Consider the following 22,224-nt stretch of genomic DNA (forward strand, 5'->3'; position numbering starts at 1 on the left):
GAAGATGTGGAACTATAAAGATCAATATAGAATTCTTTAAAGGCATTATTAATATCAATGGCTGAGGTAAAAATTTCACCACCAGCAGATTTCACTGAGGGAATGATAGAAAGAGACTCTCTCTGCTTTATATATCTAGCCAAAAGCTTCCCTGCTTTGTCAACCGACTCAAAGTATGACTGTCTTGCCCTGAATAACCAAAACTCCACTTTCTGCGACAAAATAGTATTATATCTATATTTTAATCGGCCATACAGTGCTTCAGCTCTGCCTCTGCACTTTTAATACTTCCTTCCAACTCCACAAGTTCTTGTGCTTTGGATTTTTTGATGAATGAGGCATACTGTATGATCCGGCCCCTAAAAATAGCCTTAAGTGCCTCCCAAGCCACGCCCACAGAGGATACTGAGGACCAGTTGGTCTCCATATAAACATTGATTTCAGTCTTTAACATTTGTTGAAAATCAGGATTTTGCAAAAGGGATACATTAAGGCGCCAACTATATGATTTCTTTTTCTCCATATGTGGCATCACCTCTAAACTCACCAGGGCGTGATCTGAAGATATTTCCAATTGAGCAATCCACAACAGATTAAATGAGGGATTTGGAAATAAAAAAAAATCTATTCTAGAATAAATCTTATGGACTGATGAAAAAAATGTATAGTCCCTACCAGATGGGTTCAAAATCTCCAAATTTGACACATCCTGTGAAGCATCAGTGTTGCTCTAGGGGGTTTACACACTTTTGCTTCACTGTGATCAAGGATTGAGTCCATCAAAAGATTAAAGTTTCCTCCCAATATTATATCATGAGGGGTGCCAGCAGTTTGCAGCATCCCTTCAAGATCTATAAAAAAGCCCTGATCATCAGCGTTAGGTGCGTAAATATTAGCCAAAATCAACCTTTGCCCTTGAATTTCAGCAAAAACAATAATGACTCTAATTTATCTTTAGTCTGTTTGAGACATTTGAATTGTAAATTTTTATTTACCAATATAATGACTCCCTTGCTCTTACTTGAGCCAGCACTAAAAAAAAACATGTCCACCCCCTATCTTCCCAAATTTTTCAGCTTCCTGTGGAGAGAAATGTGTTTCTCGAAGAAACATTATATCATATTTCTTACGTTTAAGAAAAGTAATAACCTTCCTTCTTTTTATGGGGTGCCCCAACCCATTTACATTCCATGTAGAGAGAGACAATCCACTCATATTAACATTTGACATTTTTATATAGTAGAAAAAATAAATTGTGTGTCAAAAACAAAATTATACAGACCACATTCCCCATGTAATGTTTTCTGCATTATATGTTCTGAAAAAAGTTTTCATATCTGTGCATATCGGTAAAATATACGCCGATACCGATATATCGGTGAAAGGCTAATATCGACCGACTGATATATCGCACTAATCTCTACTATCACATCTGATCTTTGTTCAGTACTGTTCTCTCATGTGTGATAAAGGTCAGATTAATTGAGAAAGAGAAGGCTCCAGAGCAGTGAAAAAGAGATAATGAGAAAGACAGAAGTTTGAGGTGAGCTGACCGTGTTCTCTATTGTCTGGTGTTGATATTGATCAAGATTTCAGACGGATGCAGAAGCTTCATATTTCAGGACAGTGGTGCAAATGTAAAACCAAGTAATCTCGCATGCAAAATAATAATAAAAAAAGATTATGCATGTAAGAGCCCTGCTGGGTTTTTTGTTTTTTAATGTGGTTTGCTGGCCTTAATTGGTTTAAGCTGGTCTCCAAGCTTGTCCAAGCTAGTTTTAAAGATGTGAAGCTGGTCTTCTAGCCTGACCAGCTAAAACCCCTTTGTAAACCAGCACACCACACCAGCAAACCATCCTAGGCTGGTTCAAGTTTTTTTTTTTTTTTTTTGTTATTTTTTTCAGCAGGGAGAGTTGTCTACTTAATCTTTAACTGATATTTCTTGACATGTTTTTAGTTTTTTCATGTTAACTGAATATTATCACATTTCAGAGTTGTTTTATCTTGGTTTTCTGACTTTCCTTTTCTTTCCAAGGATCATTTGCCAGCCTTCCAGGCGAGTAAAATACAGATGACCTTAAGAACGTCATCTCCCAGCAGCCCTTGCCTTGCAGAGATGAGCACGGTCACTTCTAAGGTCACATCCAGTGGGATCAGCCCAGAGCATATGAACCCAAAAACAGATCCTCATCTCTCCGGTTGCCTTATTTCCTTGAATTATTTGACCACTGACAATGAAAAGCCTGTCTTAGGTTGAAGAACCAGTAGACAAAGAATGAAAAAATACAATGATCACACTGAGGAAAAAAAAAAAAAAAAACAGAAGACAGTCCATTATGATTACGGTTTATTTCTTTGTTCCATAAATATTGTTTAGGTCTACTGAGCAGTGCTTTGAGCCTAATGCTCTGTTATGCTTTATTTGTCATCCTTACTACAGCAGGACCACACCAATCTGCTTCGAATGACACCAATTAATGATCTAGAAAGCAAGACGTGATTAAAGTTTAAAACAAATATATAATTGTGAACTTTCCAGTTTTTGAAATCCTGAGATGTAAAAAATTTGACTGAGATGGGTAAAGCTCATAGTGCGTCTCTGCTGTCACAAACACATACTAAACACTAAAAGATCTTTATAATGCAAGCAGAAATAACCTTCTTGACCTCTTATGTAGAGCTCTGCGCTATCTTATATTAAATCGTATCATTTGCATTTGTTAGGTTTTGCCTGACAGAAGAAACTTACACTTTAAATCTTATTCTATCAGAAGGAAAAATATACATTCTATGAATTTTCTTAGCCAGGGAAAGATGAAACTATAAATAAAGTGAAAAATAAAAACACACATAATAGGCAGGCACAATATTTTTTTTCAAAGAAGCCAAAAGCAAGATTTTCTGATACTGAGTGTCCTGTCATATTAAAACAATTTTTTCTTCCTCATTAACAAACCTATACCAATACACAATTATCAATTACCATTTATCTGACATCAACACATTTCAAAACAAACATTGCATTTCCTTGATCTATGAAAAAAAATGAGATTGCATTTTGTAAACATTCAAAATATTTAACATGTTAAATTCAGGCCAATAACATTTCAACAGCTTTTATCTGAAATTTATTTCCTTCAAGTACTAATTTAAATTCAACATTTCCATAGTAAACCAGAAAAAAAGATTATATGCTAAACAAATGACAGCACCTGGAAACATTCTGCTTAAAATAAATACGTTTTAGTATCCCGGAATGGAACATCCACAGGACCAGTAGGTGATTGTGTAGTAAAAATAAAAAAAGGTACAAAAAAATGGCCAAGCAGCAGAGCAAAATTTAACACTGTAACAAATCAGCTTTTAAACCCATTATCCACTCCAAACTGAATACTGAGCGCATAGAGGTACATCTGGTTGCAAAAATAACACTTTGGCCCTGAAACCATCATAGTATTCCAAACAGTATACAGCAATAGTTGAAGGCACATGCACATGCACACAGTTGTCCATACAGGGCTAAACCTTGTGTGGGTTAATCTCTTTAGATGTGCCAGAATCATTAGCCTAAAACACACAGTAATGCAGTTAACTAGAAGGCATACACACTCTAGAGAGAATCATCACTCTCTCACACACACACACACACACTCTTACTCTTCTGTTTGTGTTGTGAGTTGTACAGTATATGCATGCACTTAGGGATGATTAACAATGGCTGAGTGTGTGTGACATAACTGCACAAGGCTTTCAGGGCTTTGATTCATGTAGTTTGTTCTCTTTTAGTTGTAGTTTGTTCTCCATCCCACTGTAGTGTGAAGTCCCTACATCTTGCAAATACAAGCACTGTGCAAATACACACAGCATGGTGGTTTTTTTTTTTGAGGGGGGGATAATAAGCAGGATAGGCTTTAGTGTGTCCAATGGTGCACCCACAGACACCCTGGATTTAGAACCCGTCATCATCATCTACCTCAAAGCCGTAATCTGTAGAAAATAGAAGAACACAGAAAGGTTAGCACACTTAATGCTCATTTCTAAACTACATATAAATACAGTAAAGAGTGTAAGTGATGATGAACAGTCAGCTGGTCACATTTGAAAAATAAACTCAGACAGGGTGATCAGGAGGAATTTATTTTGCGATTATGACCCTGTATTAACCGGCTGGCTGTAGATTATCCTGCTTATTACACAGCTACTTGCCAAATAGATAAATAAATGGGCATGAAATATGGATTTGAATGTTGGAGTTGAAATTATTTTATTAAGAAACTAGTGCATCTATTTAGGAAATCAGTTGCCATGGTCTATTATACAGTTAAGTGGTCATTCTGCAATAATATTTGACTGCAGAATGCTGTGATTGACCAATGAAGTATTCCAGGGGGAGCTGTAATAATAAATAAATCTAGAGGCTTCTTCCATCAAAATGCTCAGATTTGTGGTAAAAGTCTAGTCTCGCGTAGCCGTAGTCATAGGTCTGGGCTCTATAGCAGCTTCAATTGATCAAGAACTGCATATTTAGACAGGAAAAGACATCTAACTGACATGTTAAGTGGCCAATCACAGTCAGTTTTGTCATTTCGGGGTGTTTAGGGTTGGGGTTATTGGAGGTGTATCACACCATAATAAAAGACCGACATGGGGAAAACATTATTTATATTATGGTGAGTGTCCACAAGCAATTGCACAGAAAACACATGGGAGAAAACACACAGGAGAATAGCAGAAAATGTGTAGAGACTAAGTAGAGCACAGAAAACCACATTATAGAGAATTTCACAGACAGAACTTAGTAAACAAAGAACATGCAGCTCTGCTCATGGATATCTGCTTAACTTTCTGCTCCATGACTCAAACGAAACTCTGAATATCTTTAAAAGATTTGATGTCACTAACCTGGCAAACTTGTGCAAATTCTGTGATTATTTTATCCTCAAAAGTGCTCATTCTCTCAATGCGGAACCTTATGAACACATATTGGCTTCCAGGTGGACTGATAAAACGCCCTGTGTCCATCTACTCACCTGACGTTCCATCGAACCAGCCAATCAGATTTGTGCTGAATTGGCCAAGAAAGCATTTTCCAGTTTTTTGGAAAATGGTCATCCTACAGGCCAAGGTAAGATTTAGTTGCATCACTTACCACTGGTGCCCATTAATTGCACGGCACTGACACAGTGTTCTTCCTCCTCATCGTCATCTTCCTCATCCGCAGGGTCTTCGTATGCCACTGGTCCACTCTCTACAACAACAGCATTCTGGGTAGGAGCAGCAGGGGTGGCCACTGGGGCGTCTGACCCTTTCTGGAGTTAGAGGAAACAAGAGAGCGAATGAAAGAAGGGTCAATTTTTAAAATTCTTCAATATTTAAACTTCTTTAAAAACATCATTAACTCCTTGACAATGTCTGATTGCTCAATCCTATTGTCGTGCACCTGTTTTCTGATTTTTTTATGATTGTGTCACATCGTGCAGCAGTTTTACGTTCAGTGTTGTGGACAAGTTTCCTGCAATAAGTAATTTACTTGTCAAATCTTGCCTGGTTAGAAAACGGAATCAGAGGTAACAAATAATCTTGTGATGAACTGTTTCTATTCCAGAGGGATGAAGGGAATGCTGTCAAATCACAATCCTTCATTTCCCCTGTTGCCAAGTGATGGCAAGGGGTTGCCTAGTAACCCACAGTTGACCTCTTTTGACAGTATTTTTGCTGTGGGTTCAAAATAGAGAGATTCTTATCTTTTAACTGACAAACAAAGAAGTTTAAAGGTAGTTAAAGAGAAGACAAGTGTGAATATGGAATTTTGGATCAACATCAAAATGTTAATGTTGTCTCTCACTACTGATACTACATTGATACTTTAGGCAACAAATAAATGACATCAGACGACTAATGACTGGTGCTGTCAGTCGATTAAATTTTGTAATCAAGATTAATAGCATAATTGATTTTGTAGCTAATTGCGATTAATCACAGATTTCGAAAGTGCTTAAATATGACACTATATATACTTATTTTCCTGTCAAAATGCATTTATTTCTATCTTAGGAAAGAAAACAAAACAATATGTAACAATATAATGCTTTATTAACATTTTCCAAACAAAGCCTTCCACAGTATAAAGATAGAAATTCACCAAAATAGCACCAATTTAAGTAACATTAAACATTTCCCAAAGTCTAATTGGGAGTTTGACTAATTGAAAGAACTAGTTTCCCCATAGGCTGAGTATTCATTGCAATGGGCATTTAATCTCTTAAATTCTCATCCTCCACAATATTAATCTGCTGGTAGACTGTGGCTATCCACTTTGCTACAGCAATCTTGAAGCTGCGTTCATGTTTTGCATCAGGGCCTCAACGCCAGTGTCAAATGCCGCTTTGAATTCCACATGAAAAGCACTAGAGTTAAGAGGTCCATTCTCCATCATTTTATGACTGTGTGTGTTGTGAAGTGTGTATCAGTGTAATGACTCCGGGCAGACACATTACAAAGGTTCTGCCCTTCCAGACAGTGTTTATGCTGGTTTATGCTGTATTAACGGTAAATGTGTTAACCGCGATTAAGATAAATGAAAATTTTCGACTTTAATTAATCGCATGAGTTAACGCATTAATTTTGACAGCTCTACTAATGATGTTTTAATATTAATAGGCCACAATGTATTTGTTGATGAATACTGGAAGAAATTAACAATTAACTTACTTGGCTTAAATGGACACACATGAATATGAATAATGATATAGGAAGTCGAACTCGGCAACATGAACTTTCTTAATTTAATCTGTGCCCCAGACTTTTGTGCTCTGCAGCTGTTGTGACAGCATGCATGTAATCTTTCATGGTATGGAAAATAGATGCAATGAAAGTGAAAGGTGACTGAGGCAAAAATTCTGCATAAAAATCTCCTGATGTTCCATGGATGAAAGAAAGTCACAAGAGTTTGTAACAACATAAAGGCGAGTGAATTATGACACAATTTAAATTTGTGTGTGAACTATGCCTTTAATAACAGACAAAATATAAAGGTTTCTGATCATAGAACACACAGCCAGAGGAAGTGACAGAGCCACTAAGAACTACAGTAGTCTATGGGCCAGAATTACAGTGAGGCATCAGCAAAGAGCACGTGTCATCAATGACTACTCACGCCCAGAATTAAGTAGCCCCCGTTCTGTCACATTCTGTGGCAGTATATTAACTTATGACACGCCAACTCAAACCAGGGCCTTAGAGTATCTGCATAGAGTAAACTAGTAATCTAGGACCTGGGGCCGGATTCACAAAATGTTCTTAAAAAAAAGTTCTTAGGATACATAAGAAAATCATAAGAACGTTCCTAAGTGCAATTTTTGAAAAATTAGTTCTCAAATATTTTAAGAACATTTTAATTTTTTTCTTTAGAATAAAAAGACAGGCTTTGACATTGTCTGATGAGACTGCTCATGGGCTTGCCTTGTCTAATAGCCTACAACAAATTCAATACTTCAACACTGGTAAATAGTAACAATAAATTTATCTATTAACCTTAAAAGTTCTCCTTGGGAAGCTTGATATCACGTCGGAAAGAAAAGGTGGGTAAATGGCGTCTCCGCTGTGACCAACTCCGCTTTCTAATGTTATAATTATTATGTTTCTATGAACTCTAAAGATCGCGGAGAGAGCGCGCTATGCAGCGCATCCATTTGAATAAGCATGATTGGTCACCACATTAAGAAGCTTCAAAACAACATTTATGTTTGAATTTGATGATAACATTTACATGGTTTGAAAGCTGAAAATAAAAATATAATTAAAACAAAACAGTCAAAACAGTTTTGGTCTAAAATCACATTTCTACGTAAACAGCTCATTGCGATTTCAGACTCAACATGAAAAACCCAGTTAATTCATTAAACACCTTACCTTTTAGAATTTAAGACAAATGTGAGGTTATCCTAAATTTAAGATGTTATTTACGATGATATTTTGAATGCTTCTTAAGTTTTTTCTTAAGAACAATCTGGTAGTTAAGAAGAAACTTCTTAAGAACGTTTCGTGAATCTGGCCCCAGCTCTCTAGCTCAAAATAATTCTTTAAATTTAAACATTAAAGGGAAAAACTTGCTTCTAGGTCAACTTAATATACTTTCCTTTGCTGAGAATGAACTAAGAGCTGAAGATCTGGGCCAGAGGGCCATTTGAGGGTTAAGGAAAATTGGTTTAATATATGGAGAGGCCTTCCAATATTCTGCCCTAGTGTGAAGGACTGTGATTTAAACTCACTCACCTGATCAAGGGCCAACTTCTTAGAGGGCTGTGCACTTATCAGGGGCTGTAACCTTGGAGACAGCAAATCAAAGAAAGAGATACATACACTATTAAGATTATTGAGAGAAAATGGAATCTTTCTTAATAAGAGCTACTCGGGGTATTCTGGATAAATTAAAGTTTACTGGCTTGTATGAGCTGACACATATTACGGATTATTCAGGCAGAAAAATAAAGTAATATTTACCTCACTTATTTTCAATTCATTTCAGTACACTGCCTACAAGTCACTGATTCATTATGCAAATCTTGAAACATTATTTAAATTAATTCCCTAAATGTACGCAATTTAAATTCTATCAGCCCAGAAAAGCAAGAGTTTACAGACCCATAGAGATTTTAACAACCCCCGCTTTCTAATGAATGTCATTCTCCGTTTTCAGTAAAAATGTAGTTGGTTTCTTTTTAAAAAAGCATGAAGAACATCTGTGTATCAAGCACACATTTATGGGTGGTAGACAGGAAAGAGATAGAAATCCCCTGTCTTGAATTACCATCAACCTCAAATCTCTCACTGCAAAATTCAGACAGGAATAAACATGGCATTTGAGCTCAACTAACAACAGAAAGTGGGGGAAAGGGGGAGAGTTAGACAAAGTGATATGGCAGGATAGGCATAGAAGAATCCAGAGAGAGAGAGGGAGAGGGGGAGAGAGAGAGAGAGAACATTGCAGTGGCACAGATCGAATAATGAGTTTACTCATTATTCCAAAGAATGTAAGATATGTTAATGAGGTACGGATGTGATGCACAAAACCCGCAGCATAAATAAACACTAATCAGAATCATATGATTCTCCTGATGATACATCTAAATTTGCAGAAGAGATTCTGCTCTCATGGGAGAAGTTCTATCTTTATATAACCACAAGATGCCCCAAATGTACTCAAACACACAATAAACTCAATTCAAACATTTCTCAGACAGACAGACAGACTAATAGATACAGCAGACAGACTGATATACGATAGATAGACAGACAGATATTTGGATAGATACAGTAGATAGATGGATGGATAGATAGATGGATGCACGGTTGACAGTCCTTCACAGCCCAGTATGAGAGTGTCCTATTGATGTTGCAGTGCATTCTGGGATAGGGAGAATTGCTTGGCAAGGCAACATGTAATCAGTACCAACACACAGCGATTCCTGCTATTCCTGAGAAACAGTCTGTTCCACTCACATACTGTATACACGTATACAAAATTCACACATATCAAGGGCTGTTAATTTGTACATGCCACTGAATGAGTAGGACTGGGTTAAATATATCAGTTTTCTGATGCATCTTCATTTGAAAGATTTTTATATCAATTCTTACATTCCAAGATCGATCTTTTACTATATGCACAACTCTCTACACAACAACTACAATATGAGACCAAATTTTGCTTAAAGAGACATTACGATTTTTAGCACATGGTCTACAAATCAATGTAAAAAGTATCATTTATGCATTAAACAATAAACATGTAACAAAATATAATATATGAAAAATAATATTTATCAATGGAATGGATGTTAATTTTTAAAAAGCTAAAATGCTACCAAAATGCTGAAAAACTAATAAAATATAATTCGTAAAATGAATATTTCGTACCTAGTTAGAAGGTCCCCTGTATAATTAAAAGCATTAGCTGGGAGAGAATTTCTTTCATATGTAAGCAAAATGGACATCATAACTGAAATGAATCATATGAATCATTGAATCGGATGGAATTAGAATCTAATCGAAAGCTTGTGAACTGGAATTAAATAGAATCGGGAAATCTGTATCAATACCCAGCCCCTTTGAAGGAGTCAAATATTTAAACACTGAGCACAACAGTAATGATGTGTATGGCCTCATTTCAGAGTGATTGGTTTGTGGTTTGAATAGCTTGGACTGCTTTCTTACAGAAAATGGTGACATCTGTACATTTTTCCATATTAAAATACCTTCTTGTATGAGTAAGCTTGTAGGTTGTTTCCCTGAAAAGTTAAGCATTGTGTACATTGAAATCTATGATTATTTGTGAAAAAATTTTAGGTGACGTAAGTGGTGGAAAAATTACACACCTTTAATATTTAAAATCATTCACCATTTCCTCTGACCATCTATATCACTTCTTCACAGTTCAGACACTGCAGTATTCTCTGAGTGTGACTAAATGTCAAAAGGGGTTTTAATTTTGAGTTGGTGTGTGACACCAGGCTGACACTATTACCACTGAACACTGCCTTAAGGCCAAAGTATACTTCATTTATCTGCATGTCGGTATATCTTGCACACAATATGTGTAATGCAAATTTCATCATCAGCAAATTGTGCCGCCACTGTCCACGTGCAGTTTTTCTAGACACACGGACAGTCCTTATATGTATGCATCGAATGTGTCTGCATGCACTCACGGTCAAAAGAAGAATATTTTGAAAGGCTGAGCGCTCTACCATGCGCGAAAGGGAACAGCACTCGGAAAAACACAGTATACCCGAGCCTGAAGAAGACAGTCACTTCAACTCAGAAGCAAGCTTATGGTCCCAGGCAGAGCCATAAGGCGCTCTCTTTTTCTCAAGGAGGACGAAAAACTTCCTCTCCTTTTTGGATCAATTCAGCCTTGAGAAAATCTTAACTTTCTTTCATCTCCCAGACAGCAGACAGCTCATCTCTCTCTCACTCTCTCAAGAGATGCTGGTTTTCTGCCAGTAAGCCGATTAAGAAAGAGACTTCAAGCCCAGAGCAGAATTAATCTCAGAGGAAGAGGGGTAGAGAGAAAGTACCAAAAAATTTTTGAGGATGAGTCTATAAAACAGCTGTCTGAGAGAGAGTAAGAGACTGAGATAGAAAGTGAGAGGGGGGCTGTTTAATTACCAGATGTGTGATGGTGTGCGATGGCGATTTCCAGCGCTCCAGTTGTGAATGTCTTCATGAGACAGTCCCAAGTATTGATACAGAGGAAGTGTTGATGAACAAAGGACTAGTGCGCCACAAAAATAAGCGCAATCCAGTGTTATTATTAATAACGAAAACTAAAAAGAAAACTAAATAAAAAAATAAAAAAAAACCAAACAAATCTGAAGCCAGATGACTCCGAAGCTCACTAAAAATAAAATGACCATGAAGATATATGGTATATTTAACAAATTTACAGCCTGCCTTTATTAAAGATGAACATGCATTTTCATGTTTAAACAAGAGCCTATGACTGGATCATTATTGCAGTGATTAATATGTTTCAGCTGGTAACAATTATTTTAACCCTAACTGATGCAGTGTGTAGCTTCTCATTTTTTAAACAACCATGTTGGAAGATGTATCCCGTGGTCGTGGAAAAGATGATGCCGTGTTTCAGGAGGGCCAAATTATTGGCCTTCATCAAGCAAAGAAAACAACTAAGGATATTGCTGAAATCACTGGAATTGGGTTAAAAACTGTCCAACGCATTACTAAAACCTGGAAGGACATTGGTGAACCATCAGCTTCGCAGAAGAAATGTGGTTGGAAAAAAATCTTGAATGATCGTTATCGGAGATCACTAAAACGCTTGAAGCCACATCGTAAAAAATCATCAGTTCAACTCACGGCTATATTTAATAGTGAAAGTAAGAGCATTTCCACATGCACAACGCGACGAGAACTTACAGGATTGGGACTAAACAGCTGTGTGGCCACAAGAAAGCCACTTGTGAGGTCACGTGACGCCATGCGAGGAGCAGACGTGTGAACGCGAGCACTTTGCTAGTTTTGATCATATTTGTTTTATAAACCGGTGAGATTCGATACACCCTGATTCTTAATTGTTCTAGGAAGACAATAAGTCAAAAAATTCAAAATTCTCGGGCTCTGGAGACATTAAAAGACACTAACGTGTTCAAGCTGATTCCCTGCAGCGGCGGGCCGGAAGCCCGGGACTCAATTCGGAAAAGAAATCTGCCGTGAATTGATGAATGTGTCGGCAATGCTGACGAAAGTCGTTGCAGACATGGAGGATCTTGCTGTAATATGCCAATCGATTACTTCCATGGAGACTAAATTATCTGAGTTGGTTACAAGATTGTTACAAGATTATCTGGAGTCATCGGAGAGGGAATCAGCTGCTAACACACTAGCGCCCAAGGTGGATTTGGAACGTGTTTGGGAAAACTGGAGGATTTGGAGAATCGTAATCGATGAAACAACATCTGAATTGTTGGAATTCCTGAGCATAAGGAAGGCCGAGATATGGTGAAATTTCTAGACGAGCTCTTCCCGAGTCTCCTCGACATAACAGGCCATAAGCTGGAAATCGAGCGAGCTCACAGAGTCCCGGCTCGGAGATCCGATGAAGGAGAGAGGCCCCAATCAATTCTGGCCAAATTTCTAAGATCATCCGATAAAGATCTCATGTTGCGTGAAGCGAGGAGTAAAGAAAGGTTTCTTGTTCCCAGACTTCGCGAATTCGACAAGAGAGAAACGTGAACGATTCAGGGAATGCAAGAATCTCTTACATCAACTGAAGATCGCTTTTGCACTGATGTTTCCGACCAAACTGAGAATAGATGCTTCGTGTGTGATGTGGCTGACACTCGGTTTTCGTTTTACCCCAGACTGTGTGTTTTGTGTGATGGGGTGGTCCTGAATGTGGGTGATAGATATATGGACAGCTGGGTCCTGACCGGCAGGCGGGTAATCCTCAGAGGATGGAGGTCTGGTGCGCCCTCATTTCGAGAGTAATGCGTCGAGTTGGGCAGGGTGGCGGCGTTTGGGTGGAGATGGTATATAGAAGGCTGGGCAACCTGGATATATACATCAGGAAGAGAGGCAGCTATCTGGCCTTTTTGGAGGGCTCTCAGGGAGGGGCAGCAGAGAAGGACTAGTGGTTTTTATTTTTTATATCTCTAAATATTTTCTGTTTTATTGTCTATTTGTGTGTCTTTGTCAGTTGGCTTTTGACCAATGGAGTGCTTGTTTGTGTCGGGGGGGGGGTGTTATTGTTCGGGGGGTGGTTTGATTATGCATTTTCTGTTATGTCTGCGTGATTTGCTGCATGGAATCAATAAAAATTGTAAAGAAAAAAAAAGAAAAAAAAAAAGAAGGCCACTAGTTAGTGAGGCTAATTGAAAAAAAACTACTTCAATTTGCTAGGGAGCACAAAGATTGGACTGTGGAGCAATGGAAAAAGTTAATGTGGTCTAATGAGTCCAGATTTACACTATTCCAAAGCGACTCTCCCAAGCCTTCCATCACAAAACACCATACTAATGCTGGGACATTAACTAACGAAGGACGAAGATGGCATCAGGTGCATTCGGCATTGTGGTAGCAGTTTTGACGTTTACTATTTTCATTAATTTGTGTCTCTCAAGTGGAGCACTTTTTGCATCTTATTGTAAATGTACAATAATCAGGATTTTAACTATTTATCTGGAGGATGTTTTAACTTGGTGCATTTTGGCTACGCTCAGAGCGTTATTCTTTCCCTTTTCCATTTGCACTCAACCAAGCCTTCCATCTCAAAACACCATACTAATGCTGGGAAATTTGTCATAATTTTATACCTGCTACTTTCTGGAGTCATGCACCCATGTCCAGGTCCAAACGGTGAAGTTTGAACTCCGAATTATGTTTGGCTGAATGAAACATCGCTCTTGAACAGGAATGAGCGCAGAGTAGAGATATGGAAGTAAATGTTTACAGTATGTCTAATAATACTTCCTACCTTCTTCTGGATGCTGATGTCGTGGCTGAGATGGAGGCCAAGGCGACCGCGAGGTCTGGTTTGAGGAGTGGCGATCGGCATGGTGATCTGCAGGGGGAGCGGTGTGGGAGTTTTGCTGCAGATCCAGAAGAAACTGTGAACTTATGTGTTGGAGAGACTTTTCCATTTTCGGTGTTTCAGATGATTTATTTAAGGACTGTTTTAAGGTAAAGGTTTGCATTTTGTGCATTTAAATATAAGGAGTTTATTACCGAAGACAGATAAATTAAAGTGGGTGCTTAACTGCCAAGTGGGAATTTTATGTTTAACAGAGACCTGGTTAGATTCGACAATAAATAATGACAAAGTTAGAGTTGAAAGTTATAATATAATTAGAAAAGGATCGCAATAGTAAAGGGGGAGGCATTTGTGTTTTTATTAGTTCCGATTTTAATTTTGATGTGCTAGACATAAATACTGTGCATGAGTTACTGTTTCTGGATGTAACACTTCCTGCAACAAAGCGTATTCTCTTTGGAGTGTGTTATCGACCACCAAATCAAACCGATTTTTATGAGGGACTTGATTATGCTTTGAACAATTATAATGATGCTTTGACAAAGGAATGTACTATTATGGGGGATTTTAATATTGATGTTAGTAAAAGAACAGGGGGGAATTATAATGCTCTACGGACATTATGTAAATAATTTCATTTAAACCAGATCATAAACAAACCCACTAGGGTTTGGGACAGTGGTGACAGTATTATCAACCATATTTTGGTGTCTGATGAAAAGAATATTTCCCAGAAAGTAGTGATAGAATATGGTGTCAGTGATCATTATATTATATTCTGTACAAGGAAATGTTTTACACAAATATGTAGTAGTCATGAAACAGTAAGGACTAGACTGCTTAAAAATTATGATGATGAAACATTCAAAGATCACCTAAATGGAGTTAAATGGGAAAATATACAAAACCACATCAGTTGATGATGCTTGGATACATTTTAAATATTTATTTCTTAATGTAGTAAACAAAGTTGCCCCACTTAGACAGGTGAGAGTTAAGCAAAAATCCAGTCCTTGGATGAATCAGAAGATAATAGAAATAATAAAAAGTAGAAATAAGACCCTATCCATCTATAGGAGAACTAAGAATGGATTATGATAAACTTAAAGCACTCAGAAATTCAGTACAGAAAAGTATAAGGGAAGCAAAGAGTATCTTTATCACTGAACAATTAAAAGTTAAAAAGGAGGATCCAAAATCATGGAAACCTGGTTCATCAAAAATGGGCTTAGATTTTGATGGTTCTATTCAAGACAAGGAGTGTTTCCAGATTCTTTCTCTTTCATCACTTACAGTAGAAGAGATTACTATAATGTTAAAAGAATTACAAGTGTCTAAAGCAACTGGTCTAGATAGTATTCCAGCTAGGTTTTTAAGAGATGCTGCAGATATCATTGCACTGACTATTACATATATTGTTAATCTATCACTTGAAAAGGGTAGAGTACCATCTGATATGAAGATAGCAAAAATTGTTCCAATATATAAGAAAGGGAATTAGTGTGACTTCAAATATTTTAGAAAAGGTTGTGCATAAACAGATGTATGAATTTGTATGCAAAAATAGATTGATTTATGATTTGCAGTCAGGATTTATGAGGTCTTATTCCACAGATACTCGTTTACTATATTTAACAGATTATATAAGGAAACAGATTGATGGAAAATTGTGTGGTATGGTTCTTTTGGACCTTCAGAAAGCCTTTGATACAGTAAATCACTCAATACTTTTACATAAATTAAGTGTGATGGGTTTTTCGAGTACAGTGATTGCATGGTTGACTCATCTCACAGGGAGGGATCCTTTCAGAGACGACATTTGTAAATAATGGAGTTCCCCAGGGAAGTGTACTCGGTCCTCTTTTGTTTTTGTTACATATAAATGATATGCAAGCTGCTTGTGATTGTAACTTGTTTTTAAATGCTGATGATTCTGCAATATTTCTTTCAGGTTAGGATGCTTTTAAAATACAGGAGAAATTAGGAGAGGAACTCAGTAAGGTAAGAGATTGGCTTTCAGAAAATAAACTTTTACTACATCTTCAATACTATTTGGCTCTAAATATAAATTACATAGGGCTACCGAGTTGGCTGTCAAGGTTGGCGACTGTGTAATTTTAAATAAATCAGTAGTCAATTATCTTGGTTGCGTTCCTGACAATAGCCTAAGTGGCACAAGTACGGCCTTGAAAGTTCTAGGCAAGGTTAATGCCAGGACCAATTTCTTGTTAGACATGTTGGTTTTCTGGATAGAGAATGCTTAAGATTACCTGCATCATGTTTAATTCAATGTTATTTTGACTATGCTTGTAATTCGTGGATGTCTAAATGTGTCTCGGATGTGTATGGGAAGGTTACAATCATCTCAAAATAAATAAATTAGATTCATTTTAGGGATTCAGTGTTTTACTCGTGTGAATGAAACCCATTTTTGACATCTTGGTTGGTTGTCAATTTAATGTAGAGCAGTTCACCTTAAAATTTATATGGTACATAGAATAATCAACAAAAGAGCTCCAGTTTATTTTGGTACTTATTTTTCACGGATTAGTGAAAAACATTGTTACAATACAAGGCAGAGTATTATGGATCTTTGCGAAGTAGTACTATCACTGCCAATGTGTCTGTCGCCAGGAATGTAATCTATATTATGTAATATCAAGGACCACAATGGAAATAAGTTTTTGACATTATTATGTTATCCTTGACAATTGAGTTGTGATTCATTTAACTTTTTATTGTCAAATAAATCCAATCCAATCCAATGGGCGTGTCAGGGTAAGAAGGGAAGTGCATGAAGTGATGCACCTGTCATGCATGGTGCCCAGTGTACAAGCCTCTGGAGGCAGTGTTATGATCTGGGGTTGCTTCAATTAATCAGGTCTAGGGTTAGCAACATTATGCAGCAATAAAATGAAGTCAGCTGACTACCTGAATGTATTGAATGACTAGGTTATCCCATCAATGGATTTTTTCTTCCCTGAGGGCATGGGCATTTTCCAGGACGACAATGTCAAGATTCATTGGGCTCAAATTGTGAATGGTTCAGGGAGCAAGAGGAACAATTTTCACACATGTATTGGTCACCACAGAGTCCTGAACTTAACCCCAATGAAAGTCTTTGGGATATGCTGGAGAAGACTTTACGGAATGGTTCGATTCTCCCATCGTCAATACAAGGTCTCAGCCAAATATTAATGCAACTCTGGATGGAAATAAATGTTGTGATGTTGCATAAGGTTGTCGAAACAATGCCATGACGAATGCATGTCGTAATCAAAACTAAAGGCCGTCCAACAAAGTATGCAACTTCTTTTTTGGCCAGGCAGTGTAGTAAAATGAACAGTGAAAACTAGTGAAAATAAAACCAAAAAGGAATAAAAATGGAATGAAAAACTCAAAAATATAATAACTCTGGTGCAGCAATCCACCTCACATTCTCACAAACCTTCACCTCACACACACAGACTCTAATGAAACTTATGACATTTCAGAAAAAAAAAAAATGTCTCTCTCACACACACTTTTTATAATCACCATGTGCCGTATAAATGCTGAGCTGTGGGTATTTGAGAGGAAAATAAAATGACCAGAGAAGGGGGAGGAGAGTAAGAGAAAGGGTATAACAGCAGGGGCAATTATCCAGGCTATTTCTGGAAGAAAGAGTGAGAGAATGTGAGAGACTTATTAAATATAAGGTACAGAAGCACAGAGGTACAGTATGGGTAGATGTTCAGGCAATAGCAGGAGGATGTCAGGAACAGGCTGTAAAAATACAGCAGAGAGGCAGAAAAGGGAGTTTGCTTGTATGTGTCTGACTGTGAATAACGGAATACAATACCTCAGTGTCATAGAGGGTGGACTGTTTTTTTTTTGTTTTTTTTAGTACAATGGCTTTACTGTCAGAAGACAATCACACACATGGACAACACACTTAACTGCACTAATTTGAGTTTAATAAATTTAGCTTCAGCTTAAATAGGTCTAGACATTTCAAAGGGGAAAATAACATAAGGATGTCTCAGTTTGTCCTACTGCCCACCTGATTAATCTGTCAATTAAGCAAGGAAGTTTTCCTGACACTTGGAAGTCAGCTGTTGTAACACCCGTTTTCAGGGCTGGTGATCAAAAAACTGTTAAAAACTACAGACCTATTAATATTTTACCTGTAGCTTCCAAGGTGGCAGATAAATGGGTAGCAAAGCAGCTGACTGCTCACTTGAATAAGGAGCACACCCCTCTGCAACCAATGCAATTCAGATTTCATTTCAACCATTCAACAGAAACAGCCAACTGCTACATTCTTGAAAATGTCAAATCAAAACAAGATGAAGGCGGTGTAATAGGAGCAGTTTTTCTGGATTTAAAGAAGGCTTCTGATACTGTGAACCATAAGGTACTCCTCTCAAAAATATCTCTCTTTAATTTTTTGCTAATGCCATTAAATGGGAGAATTCATATCTAATAAACAGGAGGCAAAGTGTACGTATTGGCAATACTCAATCAACATATCTTAACTGTAATATTGGAGTTTCTCAAGGATCAATATTGTGCCCTATTTTGTTCAGCTTGTATATTAATGACTTACCTTTAATCTGTCCATCTGTCTACATACAAATGTATGCTGATGACACAGTTCTTTATGTACATGCTAAAAACAAACTGCAAACAAATTAACCATGGTCCTTGTATCTGATTGGTTAAGCGATTCATATTTACATTTGAATATAAGCAAAACTGTTTGTATGTTCTTCTCACAAAAACCCACAGAGATTCATCATCCTGATGTCTTTGTTACAGGAGAAAAGCTTAACGTCATGTCTAACTTTAAATATCTTGGGGTTATTTTAGATTCAAATCTGACATTTCGAAAGCATGTTAAAAAAGGTGGCCAGTACTATAAAATTTTACCTGGCTAACTTTAGGCATATAAGACCATACCTAACAGCAGAGGCAGCAAAGCTTTTTATGCATGCTATGATCTTCTCCCACATAACATATTGCTTTACTAGCTGGTCACAAACAAGAACAACAATTCTAAAACTAATTGAGTCCCTTTACAAACAGACACTAAAAACATTTGACCTGGTGAGCCAATAGTTATCACTATTGCAATATAGTACAAAAATACAAATTATTTAGTTATGATAGTTTTAAACATTTTGCTGATGCTTGCCTCATTTTTAAGGTTTTACATGGGCTTGCCCCTCCCCCACTGAACCAGTTTATAATGTAGAAGGACAATAGTGGCAGGATAACAAGGGCAATTATTGAGGAGACGGTGTTGTACAATACAGACATACCAAGTTTGGGCAAATATTCTTCTCAGTCAGAGCCATCGATTACTAAAAATTGACACCATAAATGTCATCCATATGACACCACTGGTTAAACTGCTGCAAAAAAGATCGATATTTAAGTACTTTTTAACTATAAATCATCATAAATCAGCTTCCAGTCAGCAACAGTACGCACGTGATGTAATCGCGTTGGCATGTTCACGCAAGACCAGATGCATATGCGACACACCCAGAAGAGAAGCGCTGTTTACAACTGAGTAGGAGAACGCTGTTCAGAAGCTTTGTTGGTTTTGGTTTAGATCCGTAATTGTATCTGTTTGTTTACTCACAATGGGACGTTTGTGTGCTTATCCTGGATGTCTCTACTGAGAGAAAAATGTGAGATTACATCCATAACATGCCAACACAAATGTCACACGAGAGACCGTGTGAACTCCGCCCTCTCGTGAATGTGCATACTGCTGCTGACCGGAAGCAATGATTTATTGTTAAAAAGTACTTAAATATTTATCTTTTTTGCACCAAAAGTGATTGTTTTGCTTTAGAAGTTATCAATTTAACCACTGGAGTCGTATAGATGACGGTTATGCTATCTGTGATTTTTGGAGCTTCAAAGGTCTGATCACCATACACTTGCATTTTAAAGACCAACTGAGCTGATATATTCTCCTATTTTTCTTCAAATGTGTTCTGATAAAGAAAGTCATAAACATCTGGGATCGAATGAGGGTGAGTAAATGATGAGAATTTTTATTTTTGGGTGAACTATCCCTTTAAGACTGTGTCATTGGATTCGTTTTGTGATCCCTCCTCATCTCAAAACCTATGAGTATGAGAACGTTAACACCGAGGTATATTAATAGCTGAATTAAACTGAAGCCAAAAGTTTGGAATAATGTAAATATTTTGCTCTTATGGAAAGAAATTGGCACTTTTATTCACCAAAGTAGCATTCAACTGATCACAATACATAGTCAGGACATTAATAACATGAAAAATTACTATTACAATTTGAAAAAACATTTCAGAACTTCTTAAACTACTTCAAAGAGTTCTCATCAAAAAATCCTCCACGTGCAGCAATGACAGATTTGCAGATCCATGGCATTCTAGCTGTCAGTTTGTCCAGATACTCAGGTGACATTTCACCTCACGCTTCCTGTAGCACTTGCCATAGATGTGGCTGTCTTGTCGGGCACTTCTCACGCACCTTACAGTCTAGCTGATCCCACAAAAGCTCAATGGGATTAAAATCTATAACACTCTTTAAATTATCTGTTGTCAAATGTTTGTGTTTCTCTGCCCGCTCTAACATTTTCTTTTTGTTTTTCTGTTTCAAAAGTGTCTTATTCTTTGCAATTCTTCCCATAAGGCCTGCACCCCTGAGTCTTCCCTTTAATGTTGTACATGAAACTGGTGTTGAGCGGGTAGAATTCAATGAAGCTGTCAGCAGAGGACATGCAAGGCATGTATTTCTCTAACTAGAGACTCTGATGTACTTATCCTTTTGTTTAGTTGTACATCTGGGCCTTCCACATCTCTTTCTGTCCTTGTTAGAGCCAGTTGTCCTTTGTCTTTGAAGACTGTAGTGTACACCCTTGTATGAAATCTTTTTCATATGAAATGACCAGTTTTTTGGTCATTTCAAGCATTGTATAGCCTTCATTCCTCAAAACAATGATTGACTGATGAGTTTCTAGAGAAAGCTGTTTCTTTTTTGCCATTTTTGACCTAATATTGACCTTAAGACATGCCAGTATATTGCATACTGTAGCAACTCAAAAACAAACACAAAGACAATGTTAAGCTTCATTTAACAAACCAAATAGCTTTCAGCTGTGTTTGATATAATGGCAAGTGATTTTCTAGTACCAAATGAGCAATTTTGCATGATTATTCAAGGATAAGGTGTTGGATTGATGGCTGCTGGAAATGGGGCCTGTCTAGATTTGATCAAAAATGACTTTTTTCAAATAGTGATGGTGCTGTTTTTAACATCAGTAATGTCCTGACTATACTTTGTGATCAGTTGAATGACACTTTGGTGAATTAAAGGACCAATTTCCTTCCGAAACAGCAAAATCTGCCAGTGTAGGTTTAATTAAATTACATGAACCAGTTAGTTTAAATAGTCCGTTTCAATGGCATTTGTGAAAAATGTCTTGATTACTTAAACTTTTTTTGCTTCTTGCAATAAACATTTAAAATCAAATCAGCTGCAAAGGCTACAAAAAGCCTTAAGTAATTTCAGAGCAAATACATACTGACATGTACTGTATATCGAATATTGGTAAAAGACTGAAAAATATTTATTTTTAGCAATATCGCCCAGCCCTAGAGTGAGCCTATAAGTGAATTAATAAAAAATGAATAAAAAAAGAAAGCAGGGTCATCTTTGAACTGTAAAAGACATGCTACTGAATAATACAGACACTCCCATTCAGAAGGACTGCATTCAGTATGCAGACAGCAGGCTGTTATTATTTGTGTGAGAAAAAGGAGAAAAAAGGGGGAAAGAGAGACAGCGAGCTGCTGTGGTAACAGTGTAATGGCTTTTAAAAGGTTGTTCAGATTAGAACTCACCTTTCCATTCACAAAAACAAAACAAAAAACTACTTTCAGAATGAATGATTCAACAGATCTATCCTGTTCACTTAAACCATTCATTCAGCAACAGAAAAACACTAGACAGAGATTAAAACAGCCACTCAGAGCGAGGAGAGAGAGAGAGAGAGAGAGAGTGAGAGCGAGAGAGAGAGAGAGAGAAATGTTCATTGTTCCATGATGTTGGCCTGTCACAAAAGTAAGGTGGAGCACATTTTGTGTTCAGGGCCTTTCCTTAAAGAAATACTATCCATAACTGGTGACAAC

At 37.2% G+C, this 22,224-nt stretch overlaps 1 protein-coding gene across 5 annotated transcripts in view; it reads right to left on the minus strand.

The window, feature by feature from the left end:
- Nucleotides 1–2,332: 2,332 nt before the first annotated feature.
- brf1a (BRF1 RNA polymerase III transcription initiation factor subunit a) overlaps nt 2,333–22,224 on the minus strand; it is a 73,965-nt gene continuing 54,073 nt past the window's right edge. For all 5 annotated transcript variants that reach the window (XM_051648250.1, XM_051648249.1, XM_051648251.1 and 2 more), the window contains 3 exons: nt 8,275–8,326; nt 5,150–5,309; nt 2,333–3,987 (listed from right to left, as the gene is read on the minus strand). In XM_051648250.1, coding sequence (XP_051504210.1) covers nt 3,950–3,987; nt 5,150–5,309; nt 8,275–8,326 — 250 coding nt within the window. In that variant the 3' untranslated portion in view covers nt 2,333–3,949. The remainder of the gene's footprint in view (nt 3,988–5,149; nt 5,310–8,274; nt 8,327–22,224) is intronic.

The sequence above is a fragment of the Myxocyprinus asiaticus genome, chromosome 21 (assembly GCF_019703515.2).
Source record: "Myxocyprinus asiaticus isolate MX2 ecotype Aquarium Trade chromosome 21, UBuf_Myxa_2, whole genome shotgun sequence".
NCBI lineage: Eukaryota > Metazoa > Chordata > Actinopteri > Cypriniformes > Catostomidae > Myxocyprinus > Myxocyprinus asiaticus.